At 41.6% G+C, this 20,485-nt stretch overlaps 1 protein-coding gene across 1 annotated transcript; it reads left to right on the top strand.

Moving 5' to 3' along the window:
• The first annotated feature begins 2,606 nt into the window (after positions 1-2,606).
• On the top strand, positions 2,607-3,527 carry LOC141110509 (olfactory receptor 6F1-like). The gene has a single exon (XM_073601930.1). It carries the CDS (start codon positions 2,607-2,609, stop codon positions 3,525-3,527), a length of 921 nt encoding a protein of 306 aa, XP_073458031.1.
• Positions 3,528-20,485: the final 16,958 nt, after the last annotated feature.

Here is a 20,485-nt window from a genome sequence, read left to right as displayed (position 1 = left end):
CTGTTAGTAAAATTTTAATACCTATAAGGCCTCATGCAAACTGGACGTTTTTAAAGCAGCTGTTTTTGGCTTCAGATGTTTTTTTCCACAGTCAATAAACTCCCCATCATGTTATCCTATGTGTCTATAGGCGGTTATCAGTGGTTTTTGGCTGGGGCTTATGTGTTCTGAGATGAGTTTTTCAGCTGTAAAAACGCTCTAACTTAAAAAAATGCTGATACGCGACTCACCAGAGTTTATGGACGATTTTGATCCATTGAAAAAAAAAAAAAAAAACAAAAACAAAAAAAACCCCCACAAAAACGCTAACGAGGAAAAACGCTAAAAACGCCAAAAACGCCAAAAAAAGCTATTGCAAATACATTGAAGAACTCACTGCAAAGCTACTTGCATTTTTATAATGTTATTTTAATGTCCAGTGTGCATGAGGCCTAATTAAGGGCCACGGCCAATTGAATCCACAATAAAAAACTGTGTCCAATGTTATATCTTTTATATAAGTTAATTTGATTATATATGTTCCGCCTCCTGTCCGATCACCTTCCCTGTTTGTTCTTGTAACCATTGTCACAGGACAGAAAATTATAATGCCCCGTACACACGATCGGACATTGATCGGACATTCCGAAAACAAAATCCATGGATTTTTTTCGACGGATGTTGGCTCAAACTTGTCTTGCATACACACGGTCACACAAATCTTGTAGGAAATTCTGAATGTTAAGAACGCGGTGACATACAACACTTACGATGAGAGAAATGAAGTTCAATAGCCAGTGCAGCTCTTCTGCTTGATTCTGAGCATGCGTGACACTTTGTGCGTTGGAATTGTGCACACACGATCGGAATTTACGCAAACGGATTTTGTTGTCGGAAAATTTGAGAACCAGATCTCAAACTTTGTGCAACGTAAATTCCGATGGAAACTGTCCGATGGAGCCTAAACACGGTCGGAATTTCCGACAACAAGCTCCGATCGCACATTTTACATCGGAAAGTCCGACTGTGTGTATGCGGCATTAGAGTTTAAAATTGTAACAGTTGCCAAGCAGGAACTGAGCTGAGGGGAATTACAAAATGGGAACAAGGGATTTCACCGAACAATTAAAAGACTTTATTTTAATTCCTGTTGTATCTCCAAAAGAAAAAGTGACTACTCTAGCCAAAACTAACAGGAAAGGTTTTGTCTTAAGATTGTCAGAAAACTATGCAAGATAAAGAAGAGGTCACATACTGTGTAGTGGTGATGTCTCTCAGATACCAAGCGACAAACTAAAGAAGTGTGCCAGAGACCATTCAGTGGTAGACAGTGAGAGCTGGGAAGGCTGCAGGTAGCTGACAGTGAAGGCTGAGTAACAAAAAGAAGCTGGAAGCAGGCAGTACCATGATCCAGACAGTACTGTTATACATTAACAGGCAAGGGTTGCAGACAGTATCCTTATCCAGTAACAGGGAAGGGTCAGTGCAGGCGGCAGATAGCAAAGTAATCCTTGTGCTCGCTAAGGTCTGAACACACAGGCTGGAGGTTAGTCACCGTAAGGAGGTACTTCAGTCATAGTCAAGCCCTATTGCCAAGCAATTGATGTGCACCCAGGAGGTGTGTCACAGCCAGGTTCCTCTTGCTGTGGCAGAAGGCTACAAAGGTATGAGGTCATCTTGAAGTCACTGATGCTGCCAACGATCCTTACTAATATTTTCGTATAACATATGTATATAAAACTGTTTCAAATAATACATTTTTTCTTACACAGTAATTAACTTGCTTTAATATCGTTTGGTAAGCATTTTCCATACAAACTATAATTAGCTAAGTTATAGTGAGAGAAGATAAAGGTAAAGAGGGAAAAAAGGGAAGGGGATAATTTGAAACAAATACTTATAACAACATTATCCATAGTAAACCCCTGTCTAGTAGTGCTCTTCTAGGTAAGAGGTGATGGTCGCAGTAACCCCAGCACCCCTAATTGGTAGCTAACTGTGCTGGGGCTTGGGCCATCAGTCCCACCAAGAATATTATTCTATAAAGTTTCATTGGGGCTATGGGAGGTGTGAATCCTGTACAACAAAGGTGCGAGCACAGCCGCTTAAAGCTGAATAAATTGGTTTGAAATTGAGGTTAATATAAATATTTGTGTAATTCTGATGTTTGGAGGATGATTTCTGGTTGTGAATTCAGGAATTATGTAGTTCATGCATCTTAATTTTCTGGATTCATGAATTGATTTTCTGGATTCATGAATTGATTGATTCTATTAATTTGCCAGGTTTGCATAATGCAGGGATTGACTTGTGTACCTATATTTCTAATCATAGTAGATTCATGTTTTTATAGCAAAATTATATTAATGGTGATAGTAAATCCTTAATAATACCCTTTAGGGTTTGTCCCTAAAGACAGCAATTATCATGAGTAAAGGCTTGCAATCCATAAAAATGAACCGTTACCTTTTGGTGACTGTACAGCAATTTCACCTTCGCTTACACCAAGATTTATATAGCATACATTTAAATTAAGTATTTTCCCTTTGCAAGATCAAATAGCTCCTGTTTTAACAAACATCTTAACATTATTTCTACTGTGGTTTCATCAAAAAACCTTGTAAGACATGCCTTTGTTTAATGATTCAAAAGTAACAGAATTTTTGTTAGTTGGATTTTCAGTCATCCACAAACTTCAAATATTCACATTTCTTTTCTTTCTAATTATATATCTAGCAACAGTATTGGGAAATGTTGTTATTATCACATTGGTATGGACCTACCCACAGCTGAAAACGCCAATGTATTTTTTTCTGTGCAACTTATCCTTCCTGGAAATCTGGTATACATCCGTCACACTTCCTAAGATGCTAAATGACTTTCTTTTTACAAGACAAAGAATATCAGTTATTGGTTGTATTGCCCAGTGTTACTTTTTTTTCTTGCTTGGAGGTATTGAAAATTACTTTCTTGCAGTCATGGCATATGATAGGTATTTAGCCATTTGTAACCCATTAAGATATTCAACAATCATGAATCCGACATTTTGTTGTCAGCTAGCTGTAGGATGTTGGTTATGCAGTGTTTTCGGCTCACTTTTGCCTCTTTATTGGTTATGCAATTTATCATTTTGTGGCCTAAACCTGATTGATCATTTCTTTTGTGATGTGGTTCCCTTGCTGAACAGGTCCTGTACAGACACTTCCATGTTAAAGATCTATTTCTTCATTATTGTTTGGATTATTATTTTTAGTTGCTTGCTGTTTACTATTCTATCATATGTGCAAATTATATTGACTGTTTTAAGCATAGCATCTTCATCTGGAAAGAGTAAAGCCTTTTCTACTTGTGTGTCTCATCTTACAGTAGTGGTTATTTATTATGGCTCTGTTATATTGATATATGTGAGATCACCAAAAGGCCAAGTATTTGAATTTGACAAATATATATCAGTGTTCTATGCAGTGGTAACTCCCCTTCTCAACCCAATAATTTACAGCTTGAGAAACAAAGAAGTAAGAAATACCTTATTTACAATACAAATCTAGTAAACAGGAAACATAAGAGGTGGTAATAAATATAAGAAGGAGGAAAGGAGGGAGGCGCATCCTCATGTAGTATTAAAACATGGTTTAATGCACAAAGGTAATGCACTTACAAGATAGAAGATATTGTTATCATATTTGTGATAAAAGTGTCCTCCTTGAGGGGTGCCTGTTAGCGGGTATTTTTCCGGCATCCAGATGGTGTAAGGAGGCTGAGTTGGAGCGCTGAAACCAAACACGAAGTGCAGAGGATCCAAGCTGCCTGGAGTGGACTGCACAGAAGGAAATGACATCACCACATGGGTGGGCCTTGAAAGGAAAGGAGGACTGGAACTAGGCTACGCGCTCAGAGCACACAGCTCCTTCTACTGGCCTAACACATTACAAACAATGGCAGTTTAAATAGATGCTCAATGCCTGACCCCGGCCATAGAACTATAAGGACCAGCAGACAAGGAAGAAGATAAAAACATGTTAAAACATAGTTTTAACGATAAATTATTGCAGATGAATGGACATAAATGAATGCAGACATATGTATAATAATGATGGATAAAAACATGACTAAAAAAATAATTAAACAAATTGCTAAGAAATTTAGTCATAAAATATATACACATAAAGGTATATATGTGTTGGTCATACTACCCATATAAGGATATCTGGCACTAAAGGAAAATGGGGAGAAAGGGAGGGGAGAGAAGGGGGAAGAGGGGAGGGAAGAAAGGGGGGGAAGGAAAGAGGGGCAGACAAATTATATGGGATTTAAAGAAATTATAGAAATCGAGAAATATATATATATACTGTATATAAATACACAAATGTGAAACAATATCTGATATTTGCACATAGAGAACAACAAAAAGATATACAGTACATAATGAAGAATACACCTTATATGTGAATGTACTCTAGGCGATTGCTTACTTACTATCTCAGAACCACCACCACCAAGAAAGAATAATGAACTATGTGATGTCCAGGATATATGTGACCATAAGGGTCCGCTGTAAGGAATGATGAAGGATATGATGAGAAATGAAACACTGACAAATAGTTAAACATTGCTAATACAGTTACACTATAGATATTATTGTATGGTGTGAATTTCAATCTCCTCATTTAACCCCTCCGAGGGTGAGAGTATTGAGGGCATATATTCAGAAAGTTTTGTGTTGGCATAGGGGTTTGAAGTGTTCTGCTGCAGGTAAACTATTAGGAATTGCCTCAATCACCCACACTTTAAGGTCAGCTGTGGATTGTAGGTGTTTGACCAAAAAATGTTTAGGAACATGTATATCATTGCCTTCTTCAATAAAGCGCCTATGCTCTCCAAAATGTTTACGGAGGGTACAAATAGTCCCCCCTACGTATAATAAACCACATGGGCAGGTTAAATAGTAAACCACATATTTGCTAGAGAAATTATGGAATTCTTAGATTCTATACGTCTTGCCTTTAGTTGTGAAGCACTTTTGACTGTGCTCCACAAACTGACAGGTCAGGCATAGTTTTTTGTGGCACTGAAACATGCCCACCAGCGGGATCAAGGGAATATAGTTACTGTGAGTGGGTTGGGATAATTTCATCTTGCTTGGTGCAATTTTCCCTTTGATATTTTTGGCCTTACGGTATGATAATTAAGGTTTATGTGTAATGAAATCCCTTAGAAAGGGGTCCTCAAGTAATATTGACCAATGTTTGAACAAGATGCTCTCTATATTTTTGTATTTCACATGAAACTGTGCTGTAAAACGCATGGGTTGGGATTGATTATTGCTGGCCCTATCCAGGGAAGGGGGATTTTCGTATTGTTTAAAGGCAATGGACACTAAGGAGGACGAGTATCCTTTCTGAAGAAATTTAGTGCTGAGGAGCTCGCCCTGTATATCAAAGTCAATATCCCTAGTACAGTTGTTTCAAATTCTCTGGAATTGACTTTTAGTGATATTATTGATCCATTTTAGATGGTGACAACTTTTATAATGGAGAAAAGAGTTGCCGGCCGTTGGTTTCACTTAATTTAGAGCATGTATAGTTTCACCATCACAATAGAGCTCTAAGTCCAAAAGGGCTAGTTTTTCTGGATAGGTGACATGGGTGAAAGAGATCCCTAATGAGTTGGTATTGCAATGTGAAAGAGACTCTTCTACACTATCTATGGAACCATCCCAAATGATTATTATAGTGTCAATGTAATGATCATAATATATGATTTGGAAGGCAAAGGGGTTGTTGTCAGTGACATGGTGTAGCTCCCAGAGGCCCATGGCTAAATTGGCATAGCTGGGGGCGAAATTTGCCCCATAGCTGTGCCATTAGATTGTAAATAAAATTCCCCCCATCAAACTCGAAGTAATTGTGTTTCAAATAGAAAGTAGTCACCTCTAGTATAAACAGAGCCTGTTTGTGATTTACCAAAGGGTCTGTGGCTAGAAAGAATGCCACAGCCCCAAGTCCTACTTCATGAGGTATTGAAGTATACAGGGATGAGATGGCTAACAAAAAGCCACCTGTATGTGGGTTCCCATACATATGCTTGCAACATGTCCAGGAGGTGTGTACCATCTTTAATATACAAGGGTACGTTTTGAGCTAAAGGTTGAATGAATTTGTCACTGTACAAAGAAAACCCACTCATGACACTCTCTATGGAGGCCACTATGGGACTTCCTGGTGGATTTTCTTTATCTTTATGGACTATGGGCAGGTGATAAAAATAGTGTTTTAAAAAAAAAACTCCTTTTCACAAAGGATAATTCAGTTTTAGAGATAATGCCCTCCGAAAATACTGTGTTTGATAAGGACGCAACCTCCAGAGAAAAGGTGGGAAGGGGGTCTTTGGAAAGTTTCCTATAGGTGTTGGAATCTGATAAAAGTCTTGTAGCCTCTGAAATGTATGTTTGTTTATCCTGAATCACTATTCCTCCTCCTTGTTGCACAGATTTTATGATAATGTTTTTATTGTTGACTAAATCATCTAATGCCTTTTGCTCAGGAGTAAGGTGCAATGTTGTTTGGGACTGAGATTGACACTTTTTTTTTTTTAAATCTGAATATACCACTTGGTAAAATGTTTGTATGTATGGTCTTTTTTTATGGACAGGATTGAAATTTGACTTGGGCCTCAGATTGCTGCGCTGTATGGGTGGAGAAGTGGGGCACTGTTGAGACAACCATTCTAGATCATCAAAATGGCTTTCCAGGTAAAGTTCTTCTAGGTCAGTGAGGATTGGAAGGTCATTGTCCTCAAAAGATAATTCTAGGGGGGGGGGGGGACTAATGGGTACTTCAGGTGAAGGTTCTATGTTTAGGGATTTAATGTGGTAGAATCTTTTGACAGTAAGGTCACAAATTAATTTATTAAGATCTTTAAAGAGAAAAAAGGAATTGGGATAAATGGTAGGAGCAAACGTCAAACGTTTATTTAGTAGGGAGATTTCATACGGAGATAGAGCATGGGAAGACAGATTGAATATTTGTGCATTAAACCATGTTTTAATACCACACTCAGGTGCACCTCCCTCCTTTCCTCCTTCTTCCAATTTCTCACAGAGTTTCAGGATACGCTCTGGGGATGACTGGCACCTGAACATTTACCGGCATCATAGTTGCCATTAACAACATATACCTTCACCAAGGACTATTATAACAGTTCTTGATCACCTTTACAGGTTTATCATTGTTATGTGCTGGGTTGTTTTTTATTATTTGGTATTAAATATAAACATGTCTTATTTCAATAAAAAAAAAAAATAAATTCTTTGTAATTTCCTTGTATTTTTCATTAATTTTATGTGGCCTAGCGATTCCTCACATGTTAAGAATGATGTCCTATTCCTCCCCAAGTCTAGAGGACTAGAGGAGACATACTTCTACTGGATTCACTCTTCTATTATGCAATCACTAGCTTAATTTGGATCACTGATTGGTACTGACACCAGGACACTAAACTCTGGGTTGTCACTGAACATAACTCAGCAAGTTTCCCCATGTAATTCTCCCTGGACTGGAGAATTAGCATTTACAGATCTTTGTAATCATCATAGACACACACTTTGTACCTTCCTTTACATCACTCACAAGTGGACTACCTCACCTTCTCCCCTCCCCAATATTTACTATCAATCACCCACATTTTCCCCCAAACAGGTTTTCAAATTGCGATTAAAATGCAAATGATTTAGAGCATGTTACTTTATTTCATCTACCAACCGGATCGACACCCGACCCCCCCAATTTCTGAATGGGGCCTTGCTTTCTAGAAACATAGTCAGCTTACCCATGTCCTTCAATCGCTTCAACAATCAGTAACTTTCATACAGTCCCTCACCCCTTTTCAGGCGATCTATATACACACAGGCCCTTTACGGGGAACTCTTTCCATGTCCTAACAATTATTTCTGGCAGCTTATTAATGAACACTGGACTTATTCTTAAAGAAGTGGGAAAGTATCATAAAGACTACCTTTTCCTTTGGTCAATGAGCCTCCATTGCCAACAGATACCATGAAATTAATTATAAATTCCAGTGGTACAGGATGCCCTCTTTCCTTTCCTATTGCTTTCCTGGCACTTTAGACAGGTGTTGGACATATGGTAAAGCCAGAGAAATCTTCCTGAATATGTTTTGGAATTGTCCACAAACATCACAAGTTATCAAAACAACAATAAGTACGGGCCAAACACCTCCCTGTTTGGTTCACAGCAGAACTCCAGAACGGAGGAAATGTTCTAACCTGAACGGCGAACCCCATTGAAGTCTATTGGAGCCAAACTGCAAAAATCAAAAGTGCCCATTTTGAAGGCAAGTAATTGGCTATAAAAGGGGTATGGGGGTTTGGGTACTGCCCTGGGGGACATGTATCAATAATTTAAAAAAATGTTACAGGTAACGATTGTTTTTTTCAGGACCAGTGATTTTATTTTATTATTTTTTTTTTTTGCCATGAACATTAGAGTGAGAGCAATAATTCTAGCCCTAGACCTTCTCTGTAGCTCAAAACATGTAACCAGTAAAAAATGTTAAAGCGTCGCCTATGGGGATTTTTAGGTCCTGAAGTTTGGCACCATTCCACAAGCGTGTGCCATTTTGATGCATGACATGTTAGGTATCCATTTACTCGGCGTAACTTCATGTTTCATATTATGCAAAAATATTGGGCTAACTTTACTGTTTTTTTTTTTTTTTAAAGCATGAAACAAAAAACGCATTTCAAAATTTGCTGCGCAAATACAGTGTGGGATAAAAAGTTGCAATGACCGCCATTGTATTCTCTAGGGTCTATGCTAAAAAAAATATAATATTTGGGGGTTCTATGTAATATGTAGTAGAGAAATGTCAGAATTGGCCTGGGTGGCAAGTGGTTAATTATGCTTAAAGTGCAACAGTAAAAATGAAAAATTCCTTTAAATATAGTGCCTGGGAGGTCCCCTTAATGGTCTGTAAAGTGGACCATCTGTAGCATGCATAAAACATGCTACAGTGTAAATGAGTCAAATCCCATCTAAAATGACTTTTACAATTGCCCGAACCCCCCCGGTCAATAGTCCATACCAGGCCCTTTGGCCTGGAGTCCCCCCAAAATCCATACCAAACTCTTATCCGAGCATGCAGTCCAGCAGGTCAGGAAAGGGTAGGGGACGAATGAGCGCCACCCCCTCTTGAACCATAGCAGGCCACATGCCCTCAACATGGGGGGTGGGTGCTTTGGGCAGGGGGCCTCTGCCCCCCGCACCTAAGCACCTTGTTGTGGTTGTCGGGGTCTGCGGGTGGGGGGGTTTATGGGAATCAGGTAGCCCCCAGATCCTGCCCCCCTATGCGAATAGGTATCGGGTACATCGTACCACCCACCCCTTCACCAAAAAAGTATCAAAAAGTAATAACCACAAGAAACACTTTTAAACAAGTCCTTTATTAAAAAATTTAAAATAACAGTGTCCCTCAGTGTAAATCAATCATCAATCACGACGCCCGCCAAGCCCAAAAAATAGAAAAAATAAAAACGCTTGGCCTTCTGGGAGGCCTCCCATTGTATGTCAACTCTGCGCTTTGACATTTATTATATAGGCGGGGCCATGGTGAGTACTTTGCAGATCTCATTTGTTGCCACATGCATTTTGTCCTAAATGTATGACAAAAAATGTTTATTGGATTGTTTTATAATAAAAAGTAGAAAATATCTTTTTTAGTTCAAATGTTTTGGTCTTTTTTTGTTTACATCCCAAAAAATAAAAATCCCAGCGGTAATCAAATACCACCAAAAAAAGCAAATTTTCATTTGGGTACAGCATTGCATGACCTTGCAATTACCAGTTAAAGCAGTGCAGTGCCAAATTGCAAAGAGTGCTCTGGTCAGGAATAGGGATGAGCCGAACACCCCCCGGTTCGGTTCGCAGCAGAACATGCAAACAGGAAAAAAATTTGTTTGAACACGTGAACACCGTTAAAGTCTATGGGACACGAACGTGAAAAATCAAAAGTGCTCATTTTAAGGGTTAATATGCAAGTTATTGTCATAAATCGTGTTTGGGGACCTGGGTCCTGTCCCAGGGGACATGTATCAATGCAAAAAAAGTTTTAAAAACTGACGTTTTTTCGGGAGCAGTGATTTAATTACTGCTTAAAGTGAAACACTAAAAGTGAAACATTCCTTTAAATTTCATACCTGGAGGGTGACTATAGTATGCCTGTAAAGTGGCGCATGTTTCCCGTGTTTAGAACAATCCCTGCACAAAATGACATTTCTAAAGGAAAAAAAGTCATTTAAAAGCACTCGCGGCTATAATGAATTGTCGGGTCCGGCAATACAGATAAAAGTCATTGAAAAAAACAGCATGAGAACCCCAAAACAAATTTAAAAAAAAAATTGAATGGGGGTCCCCCCAAATTCCATACCAGGCCCTTCAGGATATTAAGGGGAAACCTTGGCCAATTTTTTTTTTTAAATGGCGTAGGAGTCCCCCTCAAATTTTAAGGGGAACCATTGTCCTCATCCCCAAGGGTTGTGGGGATGAGGACAAGGGCCTCATCCTCACAACCCTTGCCCGGTGGTTGTGGGGGTCTGCGGGCGGGGGCTTATCAGAATCTGGAAGCCCCCTTTAACAAGGGGACCCCCAGATCCCGGCCTCCCCCCTGTGTGAAATGGTAACGGGGTACAAATGTACCCCTACCATTTCACAAAAAATGTGTCAAAATGGTACAAAAGACAAGACACAACTTGGGACAAGTCCTTTATTAACCACTTGAGCCCCGGACCATTATGCTGCCTAAGGACCAGAGGTCTTTTTCCAATTTGGCACTGCGTCGCTTTAACTTTTAATTGCGCGATCATGCAATGCTGTACCCAAACGAAATTTGCGTCCTTTTCTTCCCACAAATAGAGCTTTCTTTTGATGGTATTTGATCACCTCTGCAGTTTTTATTTTTTGCGCTACAAACGGAAAAAGACCGAAAATTTTGAAAAAAAAATGATATTTTCTACTTTTTGTTATAAAAAAAATCCAATAAACTCAATTTTAGTCATACATTTAGGCCAAAATGTATTCGGCCACATGTCTTTGGTAAAAAAAATGTCAATAAGCGTATATTTATTGGTTTGCGCAAAAGTTATAGCGTCTACAAACTAGGGTACATTTTCTGGAATTTACACAGCTTTTAGTTTATGACTGCCTATGTCATTTCTTGAGGTGCTAAAATGGCAGGGCAGTACAAAACCCCCACAAATGACCCCATTTTGGAAAGTAGACACCCCAAGGAAATTGCTGATAGGCATGTTGAACCCATTGAATATTTATTTTTTTTGTCCCAAGTGATTGAATAATGACAAAAAAAAAAAAAAATATTTACAAAAAGTTGTCACTAAATGATATATTGCTCACACAGGCCATGGGTCTATGTGGAATTGCACCCCAAAATACATTCAGCTGCTTCTCCTGAGTACGGGGATACCACATGTGTGGGACTTTTTGGGAGCCTAGGTGCGTACGGGACCCCGAAAACCAATCACTGCCTTCAGGATTTCTAAGGGTGTAAATTTTTGATTTCACTCTTCACTGCCTATCACAGTTTCGGAGGCCATAAAATGCCCAGATGGCATAAAACCCCCCCAAATGACCCCATTTTGGAAAGTAGACACCCCAAGCTATTTGCTGAGAGGCATATTGAGTCCATGGAATATTTTATATTTTGACACAAGTTGCGGGAATGTGACACTTTTTTTTTTTTTTTTTTTTTTGCACAAAGTTGTCACTAAATGATATATTGCTCACACAGGCCATGGGCATATGTGGAATTGCACCCCAAAATACATTTAGCTGCTTCTCCTGAGTATGGGGATACCACATGTGTGGGACTTTTTGGGAGCCTAGCCGCGTACGGGGCCCCGAAAACCAATCACCGCCTTCAGGATTTCTAAGGGCGTGAATTTTTGATTTTACTCTTCACTGCCTATCACCGTTTCGGAGGCCATGGAATGCCCAGGTGGCACAAAACCCCCCCAAATGACCCCATTTTGGAAAGTAGACACCCCAAGCTATTTGCTGAGAGGCATGGTGAGTATTTTGCAGCTCTCATTTGTTTTTGAAAATGAAGACAGACAAGAAAAAACATTTTTTTTTTTCTTTTTTCAAATTTCAAAACTTTGTGACAAAAAGTGAGGTCTGCAAAATACTCACTATACCTCTCAGCAAATAGCTTTGGGTGTCTACTTTCCAAAATGGGGTCATTTGGGGGGGTTTTGTGCCACCTGGGCTTTCCATGGCCTCCGAAACTGTGATAGGCAGTGAAGAGTGAAATCAAAAATTCACGCCCTTAGAAAGCCTGAAGGCGGTGCTTGGTTTTCGGGGTCCCGTACGCACCTGGGCTCCCAAAAAGTCTCACACATGTGGTATCCCCGTACTCAGGAGAAGCAGCAGAATGTATTTTGGGGTGTAATTTCACATATTCCCATGGCATGTTTGAGCAATATATCATTTAGTGACAACTTTGTGCAAAAAAAAAAAAAAAGAAAAAAAAAAAAATTTGTCTCTTTCCCGCAACTTGTGTCGCAATATAAAATATTCCATGGACTCGACATGCCTCTCAGCAAATAGCTTGGGGTGTCTACTTTCCAAAATGGGGTCATTTGGGGGGGGGTTTGAACTGTCCTGGCATTTTATGCACAACATTTAGAAGCGTATGTCACACATCACCCACTCTTCTAACCACTTGAAGACAAAGCCCTTTCTGACACTTATTGTTTACATGAAAAAGTTATTTTTTTTTTGCAAGAAAATAACTTTGAACCCCCAAACATTATATATTTTTTTAAAGCAAATGCCCTACAGATTAAAATGGTGGGTGTTTCATTTTTTTTTTTTGCACAGTATTTGCGCAGCGATTTTTCAAACGCATTTTTTGGGGAAAAAAACACACTTTTTTAAATTTTAATGCACTAAAACACACTATATTGCCCAAATGTTTCATGAAATAAAAAAGATGATCTTAGGCCGAGTACATGCATACCAAACATGATATGCTTTACAATTGCGCACAAACGTGGAGTGGCAACAAAATAAATACATTTTTAAAAGCCTTTAAAAGCCTTTACAGGTTACCACTTTAGATTTACAGAGGAGGTCTACTGCTAAAATTACTGCCCTCGATCTGACCTTCGCGGTGATACCTCACATGCATGGTGCAATTGCTGTTTACGTTTGACGACAGACCGCCGCTTGCGTTCGCCTTAGCGCAAGAGCAGGGGGCGACAGGGGTGCTTTTTTTTTTTTCTTTATTATTTTTTTGCTTTTTTATCTTATTTTTAAACTGTTCCTTTCATTTTTTTTTTTTTTTATCATTTTTATTGTTATCTCGGGGAATGTAAATATCCCCTATGATAGCAATAGGTAGTGACAGGTACTCTTTTTTGAAAAAATTGGGGTCTATTAGACCCTAGATCTCTCCTCTGCCCTCAAAGCATCTGACCACACCAAGATCGGTGTGATAAAATGCTTCCCCAATTTCCCAATGGCGCTATTTACATCCGGCGAAATCTAAGTCATAAAATGCTCGTAGCTTCCGGTTTCTTAGGCCATAGAGATGTTTGGAGCCACTCTGGTCTCTGATCAGCTCTATGGTCAGCTGGCTGAATCACCGTCTGCATTCTCAGGTTCCCTGTTGAGACAGGAGAGCCAGAGAAAAACACGGAAGATGGTGGGGGGGGGGCATTCCCTCCCACGGCTTGTAAAGGCAGTCTAGAGGCTAATTAGCCGCTAGGATTGCTTTTACATGAAAGCCGACCGCTGGCTGAAAAGAATGATACCAAGATGATACCTAAACCTGCAGGCATCATTCTGGTATAACCACTCAAAGTCGTGAATGGCGTACCTGAAGACAAAAAAAAATGGTTAACAATAAAGCACAGTAAACGGTAAAGTATAAATAATTACATACCTGAAAAACAAACATGATAAAACATAATAACAATAAAACATTGCAGAATAGAATACAGTAAAAAAGAGCAGAACAATAGAGAGAGAGAATAGAGAGAGAGAACAATAAAACGACAACAATTTTTTTTTTATTTTATATATATTTTTTTTTTTTTACACTTTTTTTGTAACTAACTTTTATAACGGTAACCGGTTCCAGGTTCGGGTCTCTCAAAATGCGATGGCATCTTGGGAGACCCTGTGAAAGTGTGCCTAGTCTGTGCAATGCTGTACCCTACGCTAATACTCAACTAGTGAATGGTAGCGTTCAAAACATTCACCAATGCAAAGACCAGGATTGTCAGGACAGGAGGGACAATAATAGCGGGTGTCACGCCTATATCTGCGCTTGCTGCAGACACGACATCTTTTTTGGGGGGGTTCGTTGGGTAGGGGTACTTGGGAGGACATAAAGAAAATGCCTCTCATGCAGCCGACTGCATTTGGTTGGGGATGTGAATGGGGGAAGTACGGGCGCTGCAGAAGTGGTGGGTTCCCAATTAGGATTGGCGAATGCAGCAAGAAGGGCACTATGGGCACGACGGGCCTGTGTTTGTCTTCTTGGTGGCAGCGGGACACTACTTGTGCTTGCCACCTCACCAGCTTGAACTGCACTTATGGGACTCGCCACGTCACCAAGTGTTACTGCAGTGCTGGTTTGACTACAACCGGGGTGTACTAGGCCGCTGGTGCTTGCCAGTTCACCAAAACGCTACAAAAAAAACTGTTAGCGATCGCAGGGATCAGGCCTGACTCTGCGAACGCTGCAGTTATGCATTTAGTGTTTTGTAAGTGACAGTGATCGATCGATACTGCACTTGGGTGGGCTGGGCCGGGCGGAGGGGCAAAACGCAGGTGCTAGCAGGTATCTGGGCTGATCCCGCTAACACTGCGTTTTTGGGAACCCTAAACTGCTGGGGACGCCAGTATAGATCTGATCGGATCAGATATTGATCCGTTCAGATACTATACCACTAAGGGAGGTGTACGGTGCGTGCGTGGGTGTTAGCGGTACTGGCGCTAACCTGACGCTGCCTGGGGCTGGTGCTTGCCAGTTCACCAAAATGCTACCAAAAAAAACTGTTAGCGATCGCAGGGATCAGGCCTGACTCTGCGAACGCTGCAGTTATGCGTTTAGTGCCTTGTAAGTGACAGTGATCGATCGATACTGCACTTGGGTGGGCTGGGCGGAGGGGCAAAACGCAGGTGCTAGCAGGTATCTGGGCTGATCCCGCTAACACTGCGTTTTTGGGAACCCTAAACTGCTGGGGACGCTAGTATAGATCTGATCGGATCAGATATTGATCCGTTCAGATACTATACCACTAAGGGAGGCGTATGCTGCGTGCGTGGGTGTTAGCGGTACTGGCGCTAATCTGACGCTGCCTGGGGCGACGCATATCACCGCCGGGCGATCAGGGGGCTAAACCTTTATTCGGTAATAAACGGCGGGTTCCCTGACACTATAAAAAATAAACAAACTAACCAGCGTCACCCGTAACGGTTATACGGTGATCAATGGTGAAAGGGTTAACTAGGGGGCAATCAAGGGGTTAAAACATTTATTAGATAGTATATGGGGGTCCCTGTCGCTATAAAATGCTGACGGCGAACCTAAATATTTACCTCACTAACTAGCGTCACCAGCGACACTAATACAGCGATCAGAAAAATGATCGCTTAGCAACACTGGTGACAGGGGGTGATCAAGGGGTTAAAACTTTATTAGGGGGGTTAGGGGGGTATCCTAGACCTAAAGGGGGGTAATACTCACTGTTCCAACACTGTAACTGTCACAAACTGACACCAATGCAGTAATCAGAAAAAAAAAACAAAAAAAACAAAAAACTGCTGGTGTCAGTTTGTGACAGGGAGGGGGGGGTGATTGGGGGGGGATCGGGGTGTTTTTTATGCCTGGCATGTTCTACTGTGTTGAGTTGTGTTGGTGCACTCACAATGATGTCTTCTCTCCTCGGCGCTGCAACGGAATACCGAGCCGAGGAGAGATGACATCATTTCCTTTGCTGCTGTTTAGCATACAGCAGCAAAGGAAGTGATCTGATTGGCCGGCGGCGATCGCGAGGGGGGGCCACGAACGGATGGCCTCCCCCTCATCTCCGATCGCCGGGGGACCAAACGGGACCGCCTCGGGTGGCGGGGGGGTCCGATCGGACCCCCCACCCGCGGGAGGCAAATCACGTACATGTACGTGATTTTGCCTGCCCGTACCGCCTTGCCGACGTAAATCGGCGTGAGGCGGTCCTTAAGTGGTTAAAAAATACAAATATAAAAATGTCTCATGAAGTCTTCTTTTCTCGCTCCACTGGCAGACCGAAAAAGTAAAAAAAGCAAAGCCGCGACCGACCCGCCTCCATGGGAGGCACTCGCCGTATGACGCGTCCTCGCAGGTGACAGTTCTTTTATAACTAAGGGCGGGACCACACAGTGATGTACCTGTGTTACCCTACCCCCCTCTGACGCATGGGGACTTCCCAATGGCTTCCCGTGGCGTCAGAGGGGGCGGGGCCACCCGTTTACGTAACCCATAGGGAAGTCCCCGTGTGACCCGACATTATAGCAGCGAGTACTTTTAAATGACTTTTTTTTCCCCTTTAGAAATGTCATTTTGTGCAGGGACTGTTCTAAACACGGGAAACATCTGTCACACTACAGGCATACTATAGACACCCCCAGGTATAAAATTTAAAGGCATATTTCACTTTTATTGTTTCACTTTAAGCATTATTAAAATCACTGCTCCCGAAAAAACAGCCATTTTGAAAACTTTTTTTTGCATTGATACATGTCCCCTGGGGCAGGACCCAGGTCCCCAAACACTTTTTATGACAATACCATGCGTATAAGCCTTTAAAATTTGCACTTTTGATTTCTCCCATAGACTTTTAAAAGGTGTTCTGCGGCTTTCGAATTTCCTTTGAACACCCCAAATTGTTCGCTATTCGGCGAACACCTGATGTTCGAGTCGAACTTACGTTCGACTCGAACATCGGGCTCATCCCTAGTCAGGAAGGGGGTAAAAGCTTCTGGAGGTCAAGTGGTTAATAAATAGTTTAAAGGGAAAGCACTATGTATCTGCTTCTTTGTATCCTATGGTCCGGTTGTTGAATGTGAATACAAGGGTGAGAGATAACCGAGACTCAAGAGGAAAGAAAGCAATTCTCCCCAGGAGTGGTAATTGATGATGTGCCTGAGAAGGTTTTTCACCTGGTGTTGGGAGCACATGCAACACAAGAGGAAGGATTAAATCACTGAACACTGTTGGGGGAAGATGAGATTTAGATGGACACTTAGATATGAGTGAAAAGAATTATTATTATTGTTTTTAGAATTTTTTGTGCTATTACAATTGGAGAAAATGAGATATATATATATAATGTGTGTGTTTATTTGAAAGAGCGTGTACTAAACATTTGTTGTGCTGCACTATGAAGGTATAAATTATTGTTTGGTGTTGTGAGATCACTAAAGCCTCGTACACACGATCGGATTTTCTGCAGACAAAATCTCAGACTTTTGTCCGAAGGCATGTGCCTGGATTTTGTCTTGCATACAAATGGCAAGGAATTGCCGGGCAACAAAACATGAAAGTACTGACGTACTACATGGTTTTTTTAGCTCTTTAGCACCACCCTTTGGGCTCCTTCTGCTAATTTCATGTTAGTAGTAGTTTGGTGAGTGATGATTCGCGCTTTTCATTTTGTGCTTTTCAGGTTGTTTTTGAACGGCCGTCAACAAGATATGTTGCAGAATCGGAGGCGATAATGTGTAATTTAATATTGGCCTTGGAGTTATTGCTTTGACCGAAGTCCAGTCCAGGAACAGGAGGAGGAGTTCTTGGACCAAAAATTGGCTGTTTTATTAATCGTGACCAATTATGTCATATGCCTTTGCTGCGGGAGCTCCAGGAGAATAATCCAGATGATTTTCAGAATTATCTCCAGATGACGGACCTCTGCTTTCACCAACTCCTGGCATTGTTGACCCCCTATATTAAGAAGCAGGACACATGCATGAGGCTTTTATTTTATTTTTTGGTTGAATAATAATGATTTTTTTTGTTATATTTTCTATATTTTCAAATGCATAGAATGCACTTTTTGGTTAACTTCTGTTGGCAGATAGCATATCTAATTTTATTTGTTTTCTTTTTTTAATGCACAATAAAAAAATTGTGGAGAATACTTGGCTATGTGTTGTACTTCAAATTAAAGTTTGGGAGTAGGCAGTTACATTTTAAAAAATACAATGTAAAATGAACCACTTGCCGACCGCCTCACGCAGATATACTGCGGCAGAATGGCACGGGCAGGCAAAGTAACGTATGGGTATGTTACTTGCCACCCGCAGGCGGGGGGTCCGATAGGACCCCCCCGATGCCCGAGGCGGTCAGCATCTGTCCCCGAGCGATCAGAGGTGAGGGGGAGGCCATCCATTCGTGGCCACCCCCTTGCGATTGCTCCCAGCCAGTGACAATCTTCCTCTTCTGCTGTAATGTAAACAGCGGCAGAGGAAGTGATGTCATCTCTCCTCGAGCCGGTCTTTTCGTTCCGGCGCTGAGGAGAAAAGACATCAAGTAAGTGCACCAAACACTACACTAACAGTAGAACACTCTAGGCACACTTTACACCCCCCATCACTCCCCGATCAACCTCCTGTACCCCCTGTCACAGTGACACCAATAGCAATTTTTTTTTTTCTGATTATTGCATTGGTGTCAGTTTGTGACAGTTATAAGTGGTAGGGCAGTTAGGGTTAGCCCCCTTTAGGTCTAGGATACCCCTCTAACCCCCCCTAATAAAGGTTAACCCCTTGATCACCCCCCGTCACCAGTGTCACTAAGCGATCGTTTTTCTGATCGCTGTATTAGTGTCACAGGTGACGCTAGTTAGGGAGGTAAGTATATAGGTTCGCCGTCAGCTTTTTATAGTGTCAGGGACCCCCATATACTACCTAATAAAGGTTTTAACCCCCTGATTTCCCCCTAGTTAACCCTTTCACCAGTGATCACCGTATAAGTGTTACGGGTGAGGCTGGTTAGTTAGTTTATTTTTTAAAGTTTCAGGGCACCCGCCCTTTATTACCTAATAAAGGTTTAACCCCCTGATCACCCGGCGTGATACAAGTTAAGTTTTAGGGTCAGATAAGGTCTGCGTCGCCCCAGTGTCAGGTTAGCGCCAGTACTGCTAACACCCACGGACGCAGCATACACCTCCCTTAGTGGTATAGTATCTGAACAGATCAATATCTGATCTGATCAGATCTATACTAGCGTCTCCAGCAGTTTAGGGTTCCCAAAAATGCAGTGTTAGTGGGATCAGCCCAGATACCTGCTAGCACCTGCGTTTTGCCCCTCGGCCCAGCCCAGCCCACCCAAGTGCAGTATCGATCAATCACTGTCACTTACAAAACACTAACCACACATAACTGCAGCATTCGCAGAGTCAGGCCTGATCCCTGCAATCGCTAACAGTTTTTGTTGGTAGCGTTTTGATACAGTCGATAACAGTCAGGAGCTTTTTTGCCTGTGAGTCTCACTAGTGTACCACTAAATTTAGAGCCCAAAATGGCAAATCAAAGGTACACTAGTGAAGAGACCTACACGTTTCTTAGCATGACAGATAGTGAAGAGGAAGTCACTCATCTGTCAGATTCAGGCTCAGAATACGATCCTGTAGAGGACAGCGGCTCCATGACAGATAGCTCTGACGACGGAGTTGTGGTCCCTGCCAAGGTCAGGCGTACCAGACCCTGATCTTCTTCTTCTGTCCTTGAAGTGCAAGAACCGCAGGTCCCTCATATGGAGCAGAGAAGTACTAGCGCCGCTATTCCTTATGGTGAACTGGCAAGCACCAGCAGCCTAGTACCCCCCTGTCGTACATCCAGCACTGCAGTATCACGTGGTGACATGGCGAGTCCCATAAGTGCAGTTCAAGCTGGCGAGGTGGCAAGCACTAGTAGTGTCCCGCTGCCACCAAGAAGACGAACACAGGCCCGTCGTGCCCATAGTGCCCTTCCTGCTGCATTTGCCAATCCGAATTGGGAACCCACCACTTCTGCAGCACCCGTACTTCCCCCATTCACTGGCCAACCCGGAATTCAGGTGTTTTTCACCGAAGATCTCTATAGATCTATTGTGGACCAAAGCAATTTATATGCTGGTCAACACATTGCCGCTAATCCCCAGTCCTCCCTTGCCAGAGATCGGAGACCAATTACGGTCTCAAAGGCGAACGCAAGCATTGGTTTGGCGTCAAATGTAAACAGCAATTGCACCATGCATGTGAGGTATCACCGCGAACGTCAGATCGAGGGCAGTAATTTTAGCAGTAGACCTCCTCTGTAAATCTAAAGTGGTAACCTGTAAAGGCTTTTAAAAATGTATTTAGTTTGTCGCCACTGCACGTTTGTGCGCAATTTTAAAGCATGTCATGTTTGGTATCCATGAACTCGGCCTAAGATCATCTTTTTTA

Source organism: Aquarana catesbeiana, linkage group LG01 (assembly GCF_042186555.1).
Source record: "Aquarana catesbeiana isolate 2022-GZ linkage group LG01, ASM4218655v1, whole genome shotgun sequence".
NCBI classification, from domain to species: Eukaryota; Metazoa; Chordata; class Amphibia; order Anura; family Ranidae; genus Aquarana; species Aquarana catesbeiana.
Note: the sequence above shows the minus strand (reverse complement) of the source record. Positions and strands in the feature narration are given on the sequence as shown.

Coding starts and splice junctions, on each gene's coding strand:
- LOC141110509 (XM_073601930.1), top strand. CDS start 2,607: ATGCCTTTGTTTAATGATTCAAAAGTAACAGAATTTTTGTTAGTTGGA.